Source organism: Ictalurus furcatus, chromosome 1 (genome assembly GCF_023375685.1).
Source record: "Ictalurus furcatus strain D&B chromosome 1, Billie_1.0, whole genome shotgun sequence".
Classification (NCBI taxonomy): domain Eukaryota; kingdom Metazoa; phylum Chordata; class Actinopteri; order Siluriformes; family Ictaluridae; genus Ictalurus; species Ictalurus furcatus.
Genome location: NC_071255.1, coordinates 27,788,061 through 27,807,556, shown reverse-complemented (window position 1 = coordinate 27,807,556; position 19,496 = coordinate 27,788,061). Strand labels below are relative to the sequence as shown.

Genomic DNA, 19,496 nt, shown 5'->3' with positions numbered 1-19,496 from the left:
TAAAATAAGTCATTGAATTCTCTGCTACTGGCACTGAGTTTGCAATGTTCAGCAAGTCTAAAAAAAAACAAATATTTTATTTGGATCAGGACGTGAAACACCAAAATATGCGCCAACAAACTCCAAAAATAAAACTCCAGTGGAAGAGTGAGCTAAAGTCGACAGGAGCTGTCTTGAGGCACCGATGGCATTCATACCTGACAGGACTGACATTGTTATTAAGGTGAAGGGAGAGGTAACTATGTATTAGAAAAGAAATAGCATGTGGCATTTATTGCCCGAGAAAATTATAATGCAAATTCAAACTGCAACTGTTTCACTCTAACAATAAAGGTCTTGAGATGATAGAATGTCTTACCAAAGCAGCTCTTATGTAGTTTAATGCAGCTTTTGAACTTTGGAGAATTACAGTAAAAAATTACTTGTGGTTACATTACTTTTAGTATCCATGTTATTTGTTTTAACAAATAAGCATAAATTCCTCTCTATGAAAAAGCAATCCCATTGCTGAAATGACAAATTATACAGTTTTCCAGCTTAATTTACAATCTTTTATCTTTTAAATAATTCATGAACGCATTCTGCAAAAATATGAGCTTCACATAAATGCTAATTGAATGCCCCAACAGTTGCCCTTACCATGAACACTAAAAGCGAGTTCTTAGTAAACATGCTTTCAGTTCTTTTCTTATTAAAAACATCTTGTCTATGTTAATCGCACGTGATAGATGTGACAGATAGATTTCTTTAAGTGTAAATTTACACACATGCTTATATCTTTAACTACAGTAACAGCAGTATATAAGTGCTAATAATTATTTTAAATGAAATTATATTACATGAATTCTCTCTACACTCACAGGTCTTCACAGGAATCTTCACAGCTGAGATGGTCCTGAAGATCATTGCACTGGACCCATACTACTACTTCCAACAGGGCTGGAACATCTTTGACAGTTTCATCGTTTGTCTCAGCTTGATGGAGCTCGGGCTATCTAATGTAGAAGGCCTGTCTGTCCTGCGCTCCTTCAGACTGGTAATTTCTTATTTTATAGCCATGTTAAATACTTTTATCATACAACAAACAGCAGCATAAAATAAGCCCAGTTTAATATTACAAGACTCAACCAAGTGGTGGAATTTAAATAGACAAGATGTATTACTCAGGTCTTCGTACTTTCCTACCATTAATGTCTTAATCAGAAGTGAGCAGAAATGCTGACATTGCTATCAAGAAAATCCTAGCAAGCAGAGAAAGGTTAATCAGATATTTCGCTGCAATCTCAGTTCGTTAGTATCTGAGTGTATAAGCTTATATTACGCAAGTGTTACAAAATGAACATAAGTGCATGTCCATGACAAAAGTTGCATGTAATCATAAAGTTTATAAGTATGCTGACTTTAACAAAAAAATACAAGGTCTTTACACTTACTGCCAACATGAACAGTAAACATCATACAAATCAAGCCACTTGAATGCACAAAATAGTTCAGCTGATTATTAGTAATAATCAAATCGTTGAATACAGACACGTAAATGCAAAATACTCGCTCTTTTGTTTTTATTTGGTCATAAGGACAGTTTACTCCCCCAGTCCAAAGACTGGTTGGCATTTCCAAATTGTCCATAGTGTGTGAATGGGTGTGTGTGTGTGAGTGTACAATTGTGCCCTGTGATAGGTTGGCACCCTGTCCAGGGTGACTCCCGCCTTGTGCCCCGAGAACCCCTGGGATAGGTTCCAGGCTCCCCTGCAAACCTGTGTAGGATACGCATTATAGAAAATGGATGGATGGCATAAGGCCTAGGTTTGTGAATTCACAGGTCATTTAAGTATAGTTATCTTTCCCATCCTGTGCGCTTTCCCCTTCAGTGAATTGCCTTTTCCAAATTTTCTTCACATATGTTCTGACCTCTGACTCAGTTGAAGAAAGCAGGAAGATTGAATTTTCTGGTGTCTCCTGTATCACCACAGCAAGGGGTCAAAACTCATGAATACTACATCTAAACTTCACATGTTGGCACGTCTTTATATGGAGAAAAGCACTTGATATTGCACAAAGCAGATTGCTTTACCAGTAGCGTCTTTAATTAGATTAATTCCCATAACATTATTAAAGACAGCAAAAATATCATGAAAATCATTGTTTCCTCTCACAGCTGCGAGTCTTCAAGCTGGCTAAGTCATGGCCCACCCTGAACACCCTGATAAAGATCATAGGCAACTCTGTGGGTGCCTTAGGAAACCTCACTCTCGTTTTGGCCATCATCGTCTTCATCTTCGCTGTGGTGGGCATGCAGCTGTTTGGGAAGAACTATGAGCTGTGTGTATGCAAACTCTCCAAGGATTGTAAATTGCCACGATGGCACATGAAAGACTTCTTCCACTCCTTTCTAATCGTGTTCCGGGTCCTGTGTGGTGAATGGATCGAGACCATGTGGGATTGTATGGAGGTTGCTGGACAGCCCCTTTGCATCCTGGTCTTCATGCTGGTCATGGTGATTGGGAATCTGGTGGTAAGTCTCTCAAGTGATTTTTTTTCCACCCACATAGACCAAATGACTGTTGCTGTTGACTGTGCAATGAGTTCAGTGTCCGGCACAGAGTAGTTTGAATCAGGCTTTAGTGCAATAGTAGAGAAGTTTGTGTCTTTTTAGATGTGCCATCTTGACTTGTAGATAGATTGCTTCCCCTAGGTCAGCTTGGCTCTGTTTGGTCTGTGCAAACACAGTCAACCCATGTTCCCTACTGTCAACAAGCATAGCTAAGAGCTAGAGCCCTGCAGCATCCCTTGAGCGTCTGACCCTTTCTACACAGCTTTCATTTTCTCTCCTCATCTTGCTATGCTCCTTTTTGTTTCTCTCTGTCTTTCTTTCATTCTCTCTGGGGTTCTTCATGGCTTTCTGTCAATCTTACTTGTTGTCACTCTCTTTGCTTCTCCCCAATGTGCCTATTCTCCTGCTCTTATCAGACATTGCTTCACTGCCTTTCCTGACTAAAGACAGTGGTATGTCCACACAGACTGTTTTCTGTAATGGAACAAGTGGAGACATCCCTCTAACTGAAGTGCCTTCTGACAATTCTCTCTCTTGCTCGCTCTCTCGCTCTCTCTCTCTCTCTCCCTCTCTCCCTGCTCCCCCCCCCCCAGTGTGTGTCTACTTTGAACCTCCCCTCAAACCTACAATTTCAGCATTTCTCTAAATGAATATGCTCAGCATGACATTTAAATATCATTTTTAAATCTGTCTTGTCCACAAATATGTTAGTTTTATTTGATTGTGGTTTTCTGATCTTTTATCTATTTGATGTAGGAACATTGTTTTAAACATTTGATAAACAGATAAAATGTTCTAAACAGATACAAATATGAATAGGAGGTGCATTGGTGGTTTATTGCCTGGTATTCAACTTAGCCTGTGCCCACTGTAGCCTGTTCTTGGCTGAAAGTAGTGTAACCTGATGTGGTCTTCTGCTGTTGTAGTCCCTCTGCCTCGAGGATCGGTGTGTTGTGCATCGGATGTGAGATGCATTTTGCGCATATATATATATATATATATATATATATATATATATATATATATATATATACAGAATATAGGTGCTTTTAGTTATTTGCCAAGATAGGGAAATTGAAAATGTTATATATAAGTGGCATGGTGGCTTTGTGATTAGTCCGTTTGCCTCACACCTCCAGGGTTGGGGGGTTCTATTCCTGCCTCCACCCTGTGTCTGCTGAGTTTACATGTTCTCCCGTGCTTTGGGGGATTCCTTCGGGTACTCCCATTTCTTCCCCCAGTCCAAAGACATGCTTTGTAGGCTGGTTTGGATTGCAGAATTGTTCGTATTGTGTGTGTGTGCGATTGTGCCCTGTGATGGGTTGGCACTCCATCCAGGGTGTGCCCCGCCGTATGCCCCGATTCCCCTGGGATATGCTCCACGCAACCCTGTTTAGAATAAGCAGTACAGAAATTGGATGGAGAGAGAGCATTTTTCATTAATAATAAATTCATGTCAGATAAATTGCTTTTGAACCAAATAATGTATATAAAATGATTATTCTGCTAAATTCATGTGTGATATAACTTGGTATAACTTAATGTCATAATTTAAGGTTGAATGGATGTGTATGTTTCTGTTAGACATAACTGGACATGGATGCTTGCGTGCACACACACACACACACACACACATACACACACACACACACACAGCGGCCAACACCCATAAACCCACAGCTTAATGATGCGTCCTGTCAGCATGAGGGTCTTTCTGTCCTAAATCATGCATGGACAGGTGCTGCCTTTTGGACTGTTAAATGTGGACCTTTGTCACAGTACTCATGTATGGCATTGCTTAAATGCACTCTGCCTTCTTCTGTCCTGCTGTAAGCACAAAATTAAAGATAAAACAAATGCCAGATTCATGTCCAGCAGATAGTTTAGAGAATTACGTGACCATCTAATTGACTTACACAGTGGACATGCTAGGAAGGTTGTAAAAAATATTTTTAATTATCTCTGTTTATTATTTTATAAAATCCTCTATTATCTATGTAGTATAAATAACATAACCAACCCGCAACTGAGCATTATAAGTCGTAGGTTAACAATATTATAGTTTCTAGCAGCTATCCTGGTAGATTGATTTTTTTTCTTTTTCTTTTAGCCAGTATGAAGTGTAATATCCCTGATCCGTCTTTTCCATCACTAGGCTTGGTTGCTGTAAAGTGTTGTATATCTGCTGACGTCTTTCTGCGCCTAATTGAGTCCCATTGAAGGTGAAGCATTCACAGGGCAGCATGTGGTGTTAATAAGCCCATGTCTTCCTCTGGCTCTGGCCTTGTACAAGGTCTGAATACCTCAGTAGGGCAAGTGTGCACCCAGCACCAATTATCCAGCCCCATGTACCAGTTAATATTGTCTTTCTCAGTGGGGACACATCCAGTGTGCAGCATCATTTGCTTAAGTACTTGTGTAATGCATGCTACCACCCTTCCTCTCTCTCTTTATCTTTTTCTACTGCGCTCTCCTTCTCCTTCCTGCTGTCACAGGCTGATTATAGTGAACATACAGAGAGCTGTTGTGTAAATGTGGGTCATTTTTAGAATAGCAGTAAAGTTGTCAGTATATATTAGTCATGTCTGAAAGTTCTGGAAACATCTCTTGTAATTGTAGCTTTCAAGCCTTGCATACTTAAACTATGCAAAGGTTAAAGAGAAACTGAACCGAAGTGAAAATGAAGTTGAACTCACTGCTTGCATAATTTCTGTGATTTTTTAATCCAGCCTGGTCATTTTTATCTTTGTAAGTTACAGAACCAAACTTACAAAACCAAACAGGAAGAGTTTGTTAATCTGCATGACATTTTTAAAATTACATACCTCTTCCTTATTTTGTTCTTTCTTCTATTTGACTGAATATTGCTAAGAATTTACTTTTTTTTTATATGAGTAGTTTTTAAGCTTAGTTTTGTGCTATAATAACAGGCTTCACTTTCTGTGGCTGTCCAATAGATGATGTAGATTACAAGTGTGGCTGCCACCCAGATACCAAAACGAGAGCGTTGTTTCCACATGGAGATGAGAAAGAAAGAGAATGAGCAGAGACAGAGGTCTAGCACTGCTCAAAATCCATGTGCGCATAAACACAAAGGCATTACTCCACCAAGCACATCCCAGCGACATGCAAAAATAAAAAAAAGAAGGCTTCAGCTTTGAGCATGAGTCATGGTAACCTGATAGCAGTATGTGCAAGTCACTCTGGTTCAAGTGTATGTGATCCTGGTGTAAGCAACTGCCACTGTCCACTCACTCACTCTCTAATCACCTCCTCTAATCTCATTGGATGTGTTACCTGAGCATGGTGTACACCCAGGTACAGACCAGGAGGTGAAGGAGGATGTCAGTTTGGGGAGGTGCTTCAAGCCAACAAAGAAGTGAAACTGAAATCTTTGGAAGTGTCCATATGTGGCTTGATGTCATTATGTCAGATGAGTGTGGATACATTTTGGGTCAATTCACCTGTGTGAATATTCATAATTATTTTTAAGCAGGGTTCTATAACTGGAGACGTGAAAGTGGTGTTATCAGATGGGCTGCTTGCCAGATACCCACTAAAATTTATCAGGGTTGGACTGGAGACTCCATATGGAGTCCAACTTAAAAGAAGTAGAGTGTGACACGAAATATACAGAACAAACAGACCCCAATTAAAAGTCCATTTTGATTAGAAATGTGATTCTCTGAAAAGGATGTGCAGCGGTTTCTAAAAGCAACTAGAAAATTACGAACCACAGGATGTTCAGTTGCATCAAACTCATGCCGAGTGTTGCGGTGAAAGTCTCAGAAAGCAAAAGAACTTATTACCAGTGTGTAGCTGTCATTGGACTAAAGGAAGCTGTAATCCTGCTTTGCAAAGCATGATTACTGCACCAATGGCAAACGTTGATGCCTATTACTTGCTTACTATGACCCTACAGTAGGTTTGGTGCAGTGTCACACTCCACTAGCTGTTTACGGTTGTAAATATTTATAAATACTGTACTTACTGTACTGTAATTTATTGTAAGTTAATATACTGTCCACAGAAGGGTTCAATGGTGTCCAGTCCAGGGTGTGTTCCCACTTTAAGTGTGTTCCAAGGATAGGCTCTGGATCCACTCTGGATCCTCCAGAAATTATCATTATCATTTCTACGTTAGTGAAAGTGTTCAATAACTAAACTAAACATATGTGCTATGACCGTGTCCAACAAGACCAACATTGCGGTAACAATTTTTTTTTAAATGCTTATAAAATGTTGTAGTTTGTTTGTGCCAGCCAGCGTGTGCTTTCTTTTTTACTTAATCAGACTTTTAGTATGTGTGACTAACCAGGTAGCTACTAATTAATCTCAAACTCTGATAGTTTCTGTACACTTTTCTCGCCACAAGCTTCATAATTCTGAAGGCTGCAACTCTGTATAGTATATGCACACACATGCACTGGTTTCTAACAGAAAAAAAAATTTTTTTTGGAACCCTATGACTCAAGGAGTTTTTCAGAGAAATATAATCTCAAATACTGGTAGTGGCAAATAAATGTGATGCTCTCATGTGTTTGTCGAAGTACTCTGGGAACAGTCCATGACAGGTCACAGGCAATGTTATGGCACTTTTCCACTGCACGGTACGGCTCGACTCGACTCGATTCTGCTCGAATTTTGGGGGCTTTCCACTGTGGATAGTACTTGGTACTTGGTACTTTATTAAGACCACGTCCGCCAAGGTTCCAAGCGATCCGAGTCGATACTAAATGTGAGCCGCGCACTGAGGGAGTATGGATTCTCCTAAACGAGTGGATCTGTTTTGTGCCTGAATAAATGTGTGTCATTTAATACATACTTTGCGTATGGTAATATTCTATTAATTGAAAATTACATATAATTTCTCTCATTACAGATACAATTAATTCAAAGGTTTCTGTCTTAGATTTTTACATCTCGCTCATTACCGATTTCCAAACAGGTGTTTATCGAAATCACTCCTGTCGCGGCTGAATCTAACTCAGTCATATCGAGCACTACGTAGGTTCTAGAGCACCGTTATTTTACATCCTTAATAGGGTCTGTGTTCAGTGAACAGGAAAGGCGTTTGGAATACAGCCTGACCGATGTGTATTTGTACAGGGCTTAGATAATACAACGTTATTCCTGCGTGAAGGCGAAGATGGCACCCACGTCGAGCCGAGTCGAGTTGAGCCGTACCGTGCAGTGAAAAAGTGGCCTTAGTTAAAGTGCACTTATTATGGTTTTGAAACGTGCTTAATTTTGTTTTAAAGGTCTCATACAATATATTTACATGCATCTAAGGTCAAAAAACATTTTAATGTGCTCATAATTTAAATTGCAGCATTACCTTTTTCCCAGTGTCACAAATGACTCATTAAATGATTCATTCTAAACTCCTCCATCCAGAGTGTACAATCTGCTCTGACTGGTCAGATGTCCCAGTCTGTAGTGATTGGTCTACCGCTGTCAGCAAGCAGCCAATGAAGACCAGAGGTGGGGCTTTTTGTTAGAAACCTACATAGGTTTAAGTCTGGAATTACTAACGACTTGTTTCAGCTGTTCAGAATCGGTTCCTTCTTTTGGGAGTCAATCAGTAAGTTTACATGGACAACAATAATCCACTATTAACCCGATTAAGAAACTACCATGTAAACAGCAATTTTTAATTACCTTAATCAGATTAAGGTCATACTCAAAGTAAACATAAATCGAATTAAGACGTGTGGAGTACTCCTGTTTTAGTCGTATTATTGATGTGTATTACAGACATGTAAACACCAAACCGTGTACTTGCCTATTATAGGCCTGTAGTCGGAGAAATACATGTATCTCGGCTACTATATAGATGGTAAGTACGCGGTTTGGGACGCAGCCCACGCCTTCAAGCAGTTGTCTATTTGCATGTACAGCATGACAAATAATTAACCACATTTAAAGCGTTCATAAAAAAAATTAATAAAAACACAGAAAACTGTACACGGTACCATAACGAAACTGTATGTTGATACGTGAAATTCTGGAGGGACGTCGGACGGCGTGGCGCGGTGACGTAATGACGTGTGCTGCTAATCGAACTATGTTCTATAACGTGTAAAACTGGAACATGAAAGGATTACTCATGTAAACACCTTAATCACAATATTATCTTATTCAGAATAAGGTCAATAATTAGATTACTGCTGTCCATGTAAACGTAGTCAAAAACTCTGTTTGTCGTGTGCTTTGATTTTTGAAACTTTGCAGACTTTTTACATTCACAAACAGCTCTATAACACACAAGATGAAAGGTGATATTTAAAAAAAAAACATAATAGGTGCACTTTAAATGGCCTTTTACTGTTCAAGTAGATGGTTCTTATGGATATGTTTTAGTGACAAAATATACCAGAATTTCTAGTAAAAGCCAGAGATTTAACTTGAAGATTAGTAGATACTAGGTTGTCAATAACTATGTCCATATTAAAATGTATAAACATATATGTATATATATATATATATATATATATATATATATATATATATATATATATATATATATATTACCACCATCAGCATACAGTATGTACAAAACACAATGTCCATGTACAATGACTTACAGTTCCTTCACTTTAAATACAACCACTGCTTTAAGTAAAGGTGTATAACTCTTCTCAGGACCACTATGACGTTCATTGGCATTGAGTCACTGTTAATCACCAGCCTTCCACGAAAGGTCTCAGGTGTTGTTAACGACCGTGTTTCTCAGTAGCGTGTATCAAAGAGGCATGATTTTTGTGAGTTGTGACTTCACTCACTTGTCCTTCGTGTCTGTGCATGTATGAATGTATGTTACAGGAAGTGTATGGTTTCTGTCTCAGTTGTAATCACAACTTGCTATTAGTCATCATATGCGTTTTGGCCTCTTTCATATGCGGCTATGTGCTAATTCAGTAGTAGGCCTGCAGGCAGTTAACACCTTGCCAAGTGGGATCCTGCTGTGTTGGTCATTCCACATTGAATACCTGATAGGTGGTGTTAGAACATTTCTGCTCAGAGATTACCCACTTTTCATTCTGGGTTCCTCGATTAAAGTACAAATATAATATAATATATAATCTATATAATATAGACGTGTTCTACTGAAAGACCTTTTTCTAGATAGGACTAGATATAAACTAGAAACATGTACGTATACATATGTCTACACCTGTGGTGGTTGACAGGGTCTTCTTAGAAAATGCATCTATGTTGAGGATCAAAGGTCAGGGGTTAAGCTGGCATTCTGTTAAAGATAACCCATCACAGACTGTGACTCCATCCAGATAAACTGTAGCACAACAGGTTAGACAATACAGTATGTATGGATATATGAGTATCTAGAGTAGCCGGACATAAGATCATTATGATAATATTATACATCGTGTGGGCAGTGCAGTGATAGTCGAGCTAAGCAGACATTTAAAAGGAATGGATATATTTAAATAGACATGTGCCTGTTATGGATATGGGAGTTTCAGACATTTTTAACTGAGTTATTAATATGTTATTTAATCAGAGCTGATATAACAGGGTTGTTTTTAACAATAGATATCACAATCTATTTTTGCTAGACTACTGATATTCTTAATATTCTTAAGAAGTACTTTATTTTTTTGTGTGTGCAATTTACATTTATTTTTGCAAATGAGACTTGTCTAATTAAAGATGCACATATGTATGTACTTAATAAATGCTGTCAGATAAATGTATTGATGTCAAAAAATGAAATATTTCTTCCCAAGGATACTCACAAGAGAAAGACTTTTACAGACAGATTTGTTATTTTCTTCTTTTTAAAATCAAGCTAATGCCATGCACTGTTAAAGATGAACTGTTATTTCATACCATTCTCCAGTGTAAAATGTAATGTAAATACAGCAGTGATCAACATTTTGAGAATGTCCTCTGTAAACTAAGATGTGGCTTTTATGTGGCAAATTAATGACATAATTTGACATATATAATCAAAGAACAAGCTTTTCATATGACAGAGTGTTTGTGCCAAGTGGGCAGAGTTTAATCCTATTTAATATGTAATATATGGGTAAAGATGCCGTATATCAAACATACTTTAACAAACCGCATGCAACTTCAATTTTATGTGATTCTGAAAAGAGAATCTCTATTTCATCACACAGTTGTCGTTAGGGATTGGGAGAATTAAGAGTGATGAGGTGCGTGTTTACCTACGGCTGCTCTCGCTTGCTCCCTCACTGGCTGACTGACATACTCAGCACCTGTTGTCTCACAAAGGTACTGTCTGATAACCCTGGTCAGCTGCCTATGTTGTGCTGCATAGATAATACTCTATTTATAGTTTGTGGTCTATGGGACTTGCTAGGTTTGTGTTTGGCTCTCATCTGCAGTGAAGTGAGATGTCCAAAACCAGAGCTACCTGTGTGATGAGGTCATACGATCACATGATAATCTATGTTACAAGTTAAGGGGTGTGTTCAAATCCTTGTTTGTGTGCAGTCTTTGCACATTTCACTCAGTTAAATATTTTTGAAACTGCTAGGCTTAGATGGCTTGGTTAGGCATTGTCATGTCTTTTATTTTTATTGTGGGGTGAAAATTGAGAAGGTGGATGCTTGGATAATTGCGACAGCCCCAGGTATCGTTCTTACACAGTTAAACGAGTCTAAATGTTTAGGTCTGTGGAGCTTGAATGGAACCTCTATGAATTGGATTTATTTTCTTTATTCTATATGGCACCATGACCTGTTTGAACATGTGGAATGTCTTGGCGATATCTACCTAGATTTTGCCAAAATGGTTAGAGAGCCAGTACTATTGTGCAGATTTCAAGACCTAGCTAAGAGTCTACTCTCTTTGCTTGCATATTTACAGCTGTAAATGTACATCTGTTTTATTTTATATCACTTACAAAAAGACATCTGACATTCTGTCCAATCATCCAAGTGTCAAAAAGCAGAGCTGTATGCACGGAGAGCTGTAACCCTGCCCCAGGGCTGTGTTTGGCTGGCTACTGTCATAGCCTAAAGTTTGAATTGTGCACCCCCTGCCACCAGAGATCTACATTTCCCTGACAAATTAGATTCAAATACAATCCTTTGCCTTTAACTCACCCAGGTTACACAACAATCTACAATCTTAATGCACATTTTATTAGTACTGTATATGCTTACATATTTCTTTGGTATAAATAAAAATCTTCCCTATAACTGAAACAGCACATTACTGAGGAGCTGCCAGAGCTTCTCCTGATACAATTCTACCACCTGTCTTGAGGGCTTCTGCTCCAGGAGTATGCGTTACTATCAGTGAGCTCCTCATGTGTTATAGCTAAATGGCATCATTAGCTATCATAGGCACTTGATGTTTTCTGGAGTGCATTATTTCATTATAAAGGCCTCGAGTGGACTGGAAGATTTCGTGCTTCAGTGCACGGTTTTATTGCACTTAGTGCAATGATGGCATGGAAATGCAGTATCTCCCTCTCTGTTGGGTATTGCCACTTTGATTTGCATTATTTACAAATGTATAAATGGATTATTATGATTATTAATTATAAAAGTATCTAAGAAAATTAAAGCATCAGGTATACTTGCCTCTAAGGCAGAGAGATCGTTCTAACTTGAAAGTTGTATGTTGAATTTTGAATTTATTGAAATAGTATGTTCTACTTAAAAAATTTTTTTTTTTGAAAATATTACCAAATTATAATGAACAAAAAAGCAGAAACAGACATAACAATGAACAACATAGGCACCAACTTGTGAAATTCTTTGGGTGCTTATAACAGGTCACAAATTTATGATGTCAATAAATTTTATAATCTAGATGTCTTGTGTTAAAAATGAGATGTCCTGCCCTCCACAAATTGATGTATTATTCAAAAAATGAGCATCCATGAAGTCTGGTAGTGTCAGCATGAGGCAAAAACAACGGTTACACTTCACATTTGCTGCCGTCTATTTACACCATTTAAATAATCAACACTTCAAGCCCCTAGCAGCATGGGGAGTAATGTATATCACTTCTGTCACTGGATGAGTCCCAAACCATATACTAGTGCACTAAATAGTGTGTCAAAATTGCACACGGTCAATGGGGGTGTTTGAGCTTCAGAGTACCCACTGAGCTGGTGCCTTTGGCGCATGGTGAAAAACAAGGAATGGCATTTCATTTTGGGAATGTGCATGAAATTGTCTCCCTACATACACTGAACACATGAATGTGGGCTACGTAGATGAATAACTAGCTCCACACAAGCTGCCTGGGTGCATTTACTGTGTCAGGTCATGCATGTATCCACCAGTGTGCTTAATGCAGTATCTCCTAAAAGGGTCTTTCTGCCCAAAGCATTTACATATTCACCCCTTCCCAGCTCTCAATACACCTATACCTTTAAGAACACTGAGTAGCTGCTTCATGTGTGTTGGGAGCTAGGAGAAAGCCAAACAGCGGACTGTCTGACGGGGCCCAAGCACTGGTTTGGGAAACACTGGCCTAATGCAATACGTATACTTGAAGGCTACCAATCTCATTAACATCAGGTGTATAGACTATATTAATTTGAATAATAATGCAATACTGAAGTGTCCATTACAGCTTTTCATAATGGCATCTGATCTTCCAAAAGAAGACTAAACAAGCTTGCTTTTGCCTAACCACCACTACTGCACATTGTTTACTGACAAATACATAATATATAGACTTTATATATGACAGGAAAGTTGAGTTTCTTTAACTTATAGAACCTCTGAATGCTTTCATTTGCAAAAAGGTATCCACCAGAATTGCCATATGCCTCATTACTTCTTTTTAGCAGCTGCATTCATTAATTTATAGATTCTCCATCATTCAGGAAAAGAAAGCATCAAAATACGTGCTTGCTGGTCAGTTGGCAGATGACATGAGCCTTTTCTTGAGTGATAATGCTCAAATTTCTTTCTGGCCCATACCTTTAGTGTGTTTTTGTTTATTTATAAATGCATCACATGTATGTGCATCAATTAGACCTGATCACTGTTAATGGAATGAGAGTGGAAGAATATTCGTATATAAACCAAGCCGAAAGAAAAATTAAACATGTCCAATCTAAAATACAGGGTGTGCTAAAAGTCTCCATACATTCTTTTTGAACATGTTAATTTGTTAATAAGGCAACAGTGTCGTGTGTGATGTGTTTGCCATGTTTCCTGTTAAAGTCTATCACAACCAGCCATAACAATGACATAGGAATATGTTCTTCTTTTGTCAAAGGCATTCTTAAAGGCTATATGAAAAATATATATGATATAAACTAAGTATGAAACATTTTGGAAGACATTTTGCTATAAAGTGTTAATTTCCTCTATGTATGGAGACTTTTGGGACACCCTGTATTTCTTCAGTTGTTGTATGAGGGAGCTGATGGGATCAGATGTAAACAGGACTTACAGTGATGTGTAAATTTGGGATCTGAAGCCCTGTCTGACAGAAGAATGTTACTGCAAACAATTCAATGAGAAACATTTGTGTGAACATTATATGAGTTGTGTGGCATCCCCTTCCCCCGACAAAAATTAAACCGATGATTGTGAGTTAATAAACATTCTACTGACTACTGACACTACTGGTGTTCTAACCTGCTACCTAGTGTTGTATTATCCAGTTTAGAAGAATCTCCTCATTATTAAAGAAATGTTATGATGATTTAAAAAAAATTAAAAAAAAAAACCTTTTTGTGCACCTTAATGGGACCATCACTGTTGAATTGACTAGTCAGTTCAACTACTGACAGTGTTGTTCGCCATGTAAGCTACGAGAAGGCAGTGTAACTGCAGCAAGCTACGAATCAGAACAAACATAACTGTAAAGTGCTTGATAGTGGCTAGCTAGATGTAATAACAATAATTACTCATAATAATAATAATAATAATAATAATAATAATAATTTGCATTCATGCAGCTTTATGACACCATTAGCAAACTGGTTGCTTTTCATTAGCATACTACCTAAAGTGGATAGTGTACAACTATGGACATTAATTTTACATTTTACATCGACACATACACCATTTGGCAGATGCTCTTATCCAGAGAGGTTTATACATTTATACATTTGAGCAGTTGAAGGTTAAGGGCCTTGCTCAAGAGCCCTGCAGTGGCAGCTTGGCTGTGTTGGGATTTGAGCTCACGACCTTCTAGTAAGAACTCCAATCTCTTAACTACAGTGTTACCACTGCCCACAATAATTTGACACGGACTCAACTGGAAGACCCAATTTTGGAGTAGAACAATACTAAAGATGTGCCATTAGCTACAAACAGGCAAGCATACACTTTGAAAAATTCACTGTCACCTGAACTGTTTAGCTAACATTACCTACCTGGCTAACACAACATGGTTAACAGTGGCTACATATTCCAAAGCAAGATGGCTCACTGCCAAATATAGAACAAATTATTTCGCAAATTACTGAACAAATCACTCTCATTCATTTTTAAATTCCTTATAATTGTGTTATTTATTTATTTATTTATTTATTTTCCTGCTGAAAAATCCAGCTTTGTATGACCAGCCACCTGCTGCCATAACACAAGCTGAGCTTCTCAACCTAGTAGACCATCTTTGCCAGCTGGTAAGTGTTGATAGAAAAGAAACAGTTTCTGAATTACCACTCCTAATGCAAGATCATAGACAAGTTAGACAACTTAAAAATAATAACAACAGTAAGGCAATTAAAACATTTCTAACATTTATTTATCAATTTAGTCAAGTAATAAAGAATAAACAGCTTAGCAGCTGGTAAAGATGGTCTACCAGTTTGACCAGCTTGGCCTGTGATTTGGCAGCTGGTAGCTGTTCAGTCCCAGCTGGATTTTTAAGCAGTGTTGTGAGCACTGGTGCTGCAGAGAATACCGGTGAGGGGCATTTAAGGAAATCGTTCATGCACAACCCCTCTGATAATTCCGCTGGCTTCACAACAATGTGATAGTAGCCGAAAACCGCTGCCAAATACCACCCAAACAGCTCTGACTGTGAATTACTAGTTTTCCCTGAGTGACTCGTAGCTGCTTAGGAACACCATGCTTTAGAGTAATTTTGTCCTTTCTGACTCAATAATGCTGCTATTTCATTTTTGTTCCTTTAATATTACTTAAATAACTTTAAAATACCAAGCTGTACAAACATCTTGACAGAAAGCAATAATGATGATAAGCTTATCACTTTCAGAACATGAATCAGAACATATTTTGTATTAGCTTTGTTAGCATATTAGCAATGCTACCTAACTCTACTAGCTACAAACCTTCTTCAGATGTACTAGTGGTCTCTACTACCTCCCTCCAAGCTTGATTTTATGTTGTAATGTCTGTATATGACAGATTACAATGAAATCATGGTTTTTCTGCCATTTTTTTTTATGAGTGAGTTAACAGTAAATAGGAACTAATTTCTGGTAGGAACTAAAATTGTGAAAAAAAAGGGGAAAAAAGAAAACGATGTCATGCTACATGCGCCATATGATTGGATCAAGGAATTAATCGTGCTAATTCTGTTACGTTATTGTTTGCCGCTGTCACAGAAATCACAGCTTCGTGTCACACGTACATCGAAACAGAATGCTCACTTTGTCGCTCTCCAGTGTGAATGCAGGGTTAAACTAGCTGTAACACTACCTAATTACTTTGTGTTTTTTAAAAAAATAGTCTGTCATGCCATCCCTACATATAATTACTTATAGGATAATTAGTTATAAGTATGGATTACATGGCAAGATCAGAGCATGTGTCAAATGACTAAACATGATGTAAATGAAAGTATAATTGTGTTTAATTAGAGAATAATGGGAACTATTGATAGGAAAAAAGGTTTTCATTCATTGCCTTTAGTATTGAAATCAGCTATTATCACATTGTAGCTGAAGCAGCTCCTGCAACCCTTCTTTTTGTAGGTTTATTGGCAGTGTTTTAGGTTCATATCACCACATAAGTTTGGCACAAAAGGCAGGATTTATCCAAATACCTTGCAACTCTTCTCAGGGACTTTACTGCCAACAACTGTATGTCGTCAGCGACAACATCACATGAGTATCCGAATTCAAATGAAGCACAGCATCTTCATCATTGTCAGGGTCACAGTGGCTTCAGGTAATAATCAACTCTAGAATGTTCATGATGTGGTGGCATCACACCACCACATCACTGATTATTTTCCTATAACAGCACATCCTGAAGTGTTTTATTCCTTACATATACCATGACCACAATATTTCAGACTACCACCATTATTACTAATAACTCAATATTATTAATTATTAATTACAACTGACAGTTGGACTGAGCTGATGCTTTTTGAAGGTTTTCGGCGTCAGAATTTTGGCAGCTTATACGAAACATTTTTACATTGCCAAAAAAGCCCTGCATCACGATAGCATGATATGAGCTTGGAGAGATCAGTTGGTTACCCTCACAGGATAAAAAGTACAGCATCTTTTATGTGTGACTCGCTGGGGAACATAAAGGTTAGGTACAGGGTAAAGTATGAAGCTGAAGTTTTGCTTCTTGTGTAGTTGCTCTGATTGCGCGGGTTTGGCAGACCAGCTCCCAGGAGGATGAGCAGCGTGCCGGGGGGCATCTCCCACAGGTTAATCACATGTAATTACACAGTTCTGCTCACCCAAGAGTAAGCCACCCATGCAGAACTATAGCACACCATATAAAGCAAAAGCAGCTACAGTGCTTGGACTAAATTTACTGTGTGTTAGACAAAGTTTTCTTTCCTGCTGATTTAAAAGTAATTTTAAGTATTTCCTTCTCTTTCTTCCACCTTATTGGTGGAACAGATCAAAAGGAGGCTTATACTTGGTCCTAAATACATCTGCATGGCACATCTAGCCAGAGGCACCTTAAGACTTGAGGTCATCAGTGCCTGATATCTTTAATATGTGCATTTTTCTTTTGGATTGTTTCTGGAGACTAGATCCACAGCAACCCGAAATAGATAAAACAGTTACCGATATAAATTAGAGTTGCACTGATGTATCGGCCGATACGCGTCATCAGCCGATAAAGGCTATTTTTCACGCTATTGTCCGAGTTTAAAAACATCTGATGATCATGGCCGATTATATCCTGTCAATCAAAAGAGGGTGGGAAAACATTGATTTCGTGCTGTGTGTAAAGAAGATGTCTCTTATGTGGAATGATGACAAAACTGCAGTTTGTGAGCTCTGTAATCTCTGCACTGCTAAAATTTTACACCAGATGCTGCAGCAGTGAAGTTTTGGCATCGAGTATAAATTTTTTTTTGCCGCGCTGCTTGCGCTGAATTAAAGCGCCAGTACACCGTTGAAAGATTTAAATGAAGATGAGTTGACAAAAAAAAGTATATATTCCACAGAAAAATATATTTGTAGAGTAGTGTTTTTCATATTTCATATCCAGTTAATGTTAATATATAAAAAAGTTTATATTATCTATTACCAGTTTGATGTTCAGTGATGGAGTAGAAATGCTTTTGTTTGAGGTGAGTGAATGTGAAGCCTAACAGGAGGTTTTTTAGAATTCAGTCAATGTTAATAAGAATTAATAAACATTCAATAAGTTAATAATCTTACTTTAATGTTCAGAATTTAGGTCATGTGTTAATGTTAATTAGAGTAAAGTGTTTTCTGTTTATGAGACCAGTTACTGTGAAACAACTTGTTGAAATGGAGAGAATAAAGTTTTTATTTGCATTTCTTTCAGAATTGTGGAATTAATTATTATTAATTTAAAAGAAGGTATAAAAGGCAGAACTATCAGTATCGGTGATCGATATCGGCCGATATCACTCTGAATAATCGGTTATCAGTATCGGCTGAGAAATTTAATATCGGTGCATCTCTAATATAAATGAATGAATGAATGAATCAATCAATCATTTATTTATTTATTTGATTTGCTCTGTTTGCAAATGGTGGTAGACATAGTAAGCTATTAATCTATTAACCTGAAGAAAAAAACTTGGAGAAGAACAAATGACAGTTTTGAAAGTGTATAGTTTGCCTGTTGATGAAATGTTAATGAAATATACATATTAACTATGTCGAGCAAAACAAGATAATTAGGCATATGTAAAAATGTTTTTTTTTAAGAAACATGGAAAAATATAAATTGCATTATAAGAAAATACTAATTCTTATAGTGCAAAGCTGTAAACCTCTTAACTTATTTTATTTAAAATAATTTAGATGTTGTTAAAATAAAGTCATGATATATATAGTATGCATTATTATCTTGGTGGATGCAGCTTGATAAAAAATATATTTCTGTCATGCTCAAAAAGTTGATAACCAAAAACAGAAACTTAGTTTACTGAATGACTTTGTACTATTTATTCTTACTTTTTCAGTACATGTATCTTTTATGTTCAGGGATAAAATACACAACTACATAATAACTGCATTTTAAGTGTAAGCAGATTCAAAGTATACATTAAGAAGCAGGAGAAGCTATTCATGTGAATTTAAAGTTCCTTAAAATCAGCCTTCAGTGTTATGTGTTGAAGTTGCAACGAGCCTCCCCGCCCTGCTCCTTCCCACTGCAGTCCCTGGAGCTAAAAATGGCAGTTATTATTTGAATGTTGGTACGCCACCAGTGGAATTATTTCCCCTATGCTGGGACTTGGACCTGCAGCTCTTTGGATTTTAAATGCTCTTACCACTAACCACTAACCCACATAATCCACATGGTGGAATACTGCCCTACTGAATATTTGTTTAGTTTTTTTATCCTAATTGATAGGTCATATAGTTGTGTCAAATCTGATTGTCTTGATTTTTTTAATTGTGATTTTTGTTTTATTTTAGCATAACACTGGCAGTATGATCACATGTGTTTAGAAATTGAAAAACATTCTTGTATTGCATTAGATTTAATTGACATCTCAATCAAAGAAATTACCTGATTTTAACAACAGTATCCAAAAATCACCCAAC

General features: G+C 37.5%; 1 protein-coding gene across 1 annotated transcript in view; it reads left to right on the top strand.

Annotated features, from left to right (window-relative positions):
• Positions 1–19,496, top strand: part of scn5lab (sodium channel, voltage gated, type V-like, alpha b) — a 127,346-nt gene that overhangs the window by 69,550 nt on the left and 38,300 nt on the right. The window contains exons 15-16 of the mRNA XM_053635277.1: positions 863–1,036; positions 2,159–2,515. Coding sequence (XP_053491252.1) covers positions 863–1,036; positions 2,159–2,515 — 531 coding nt within the window. The remainder of the gene's footprint in view (positions 1–862; positions 1,037–2,158; positions 2,516–19,496) is intronic.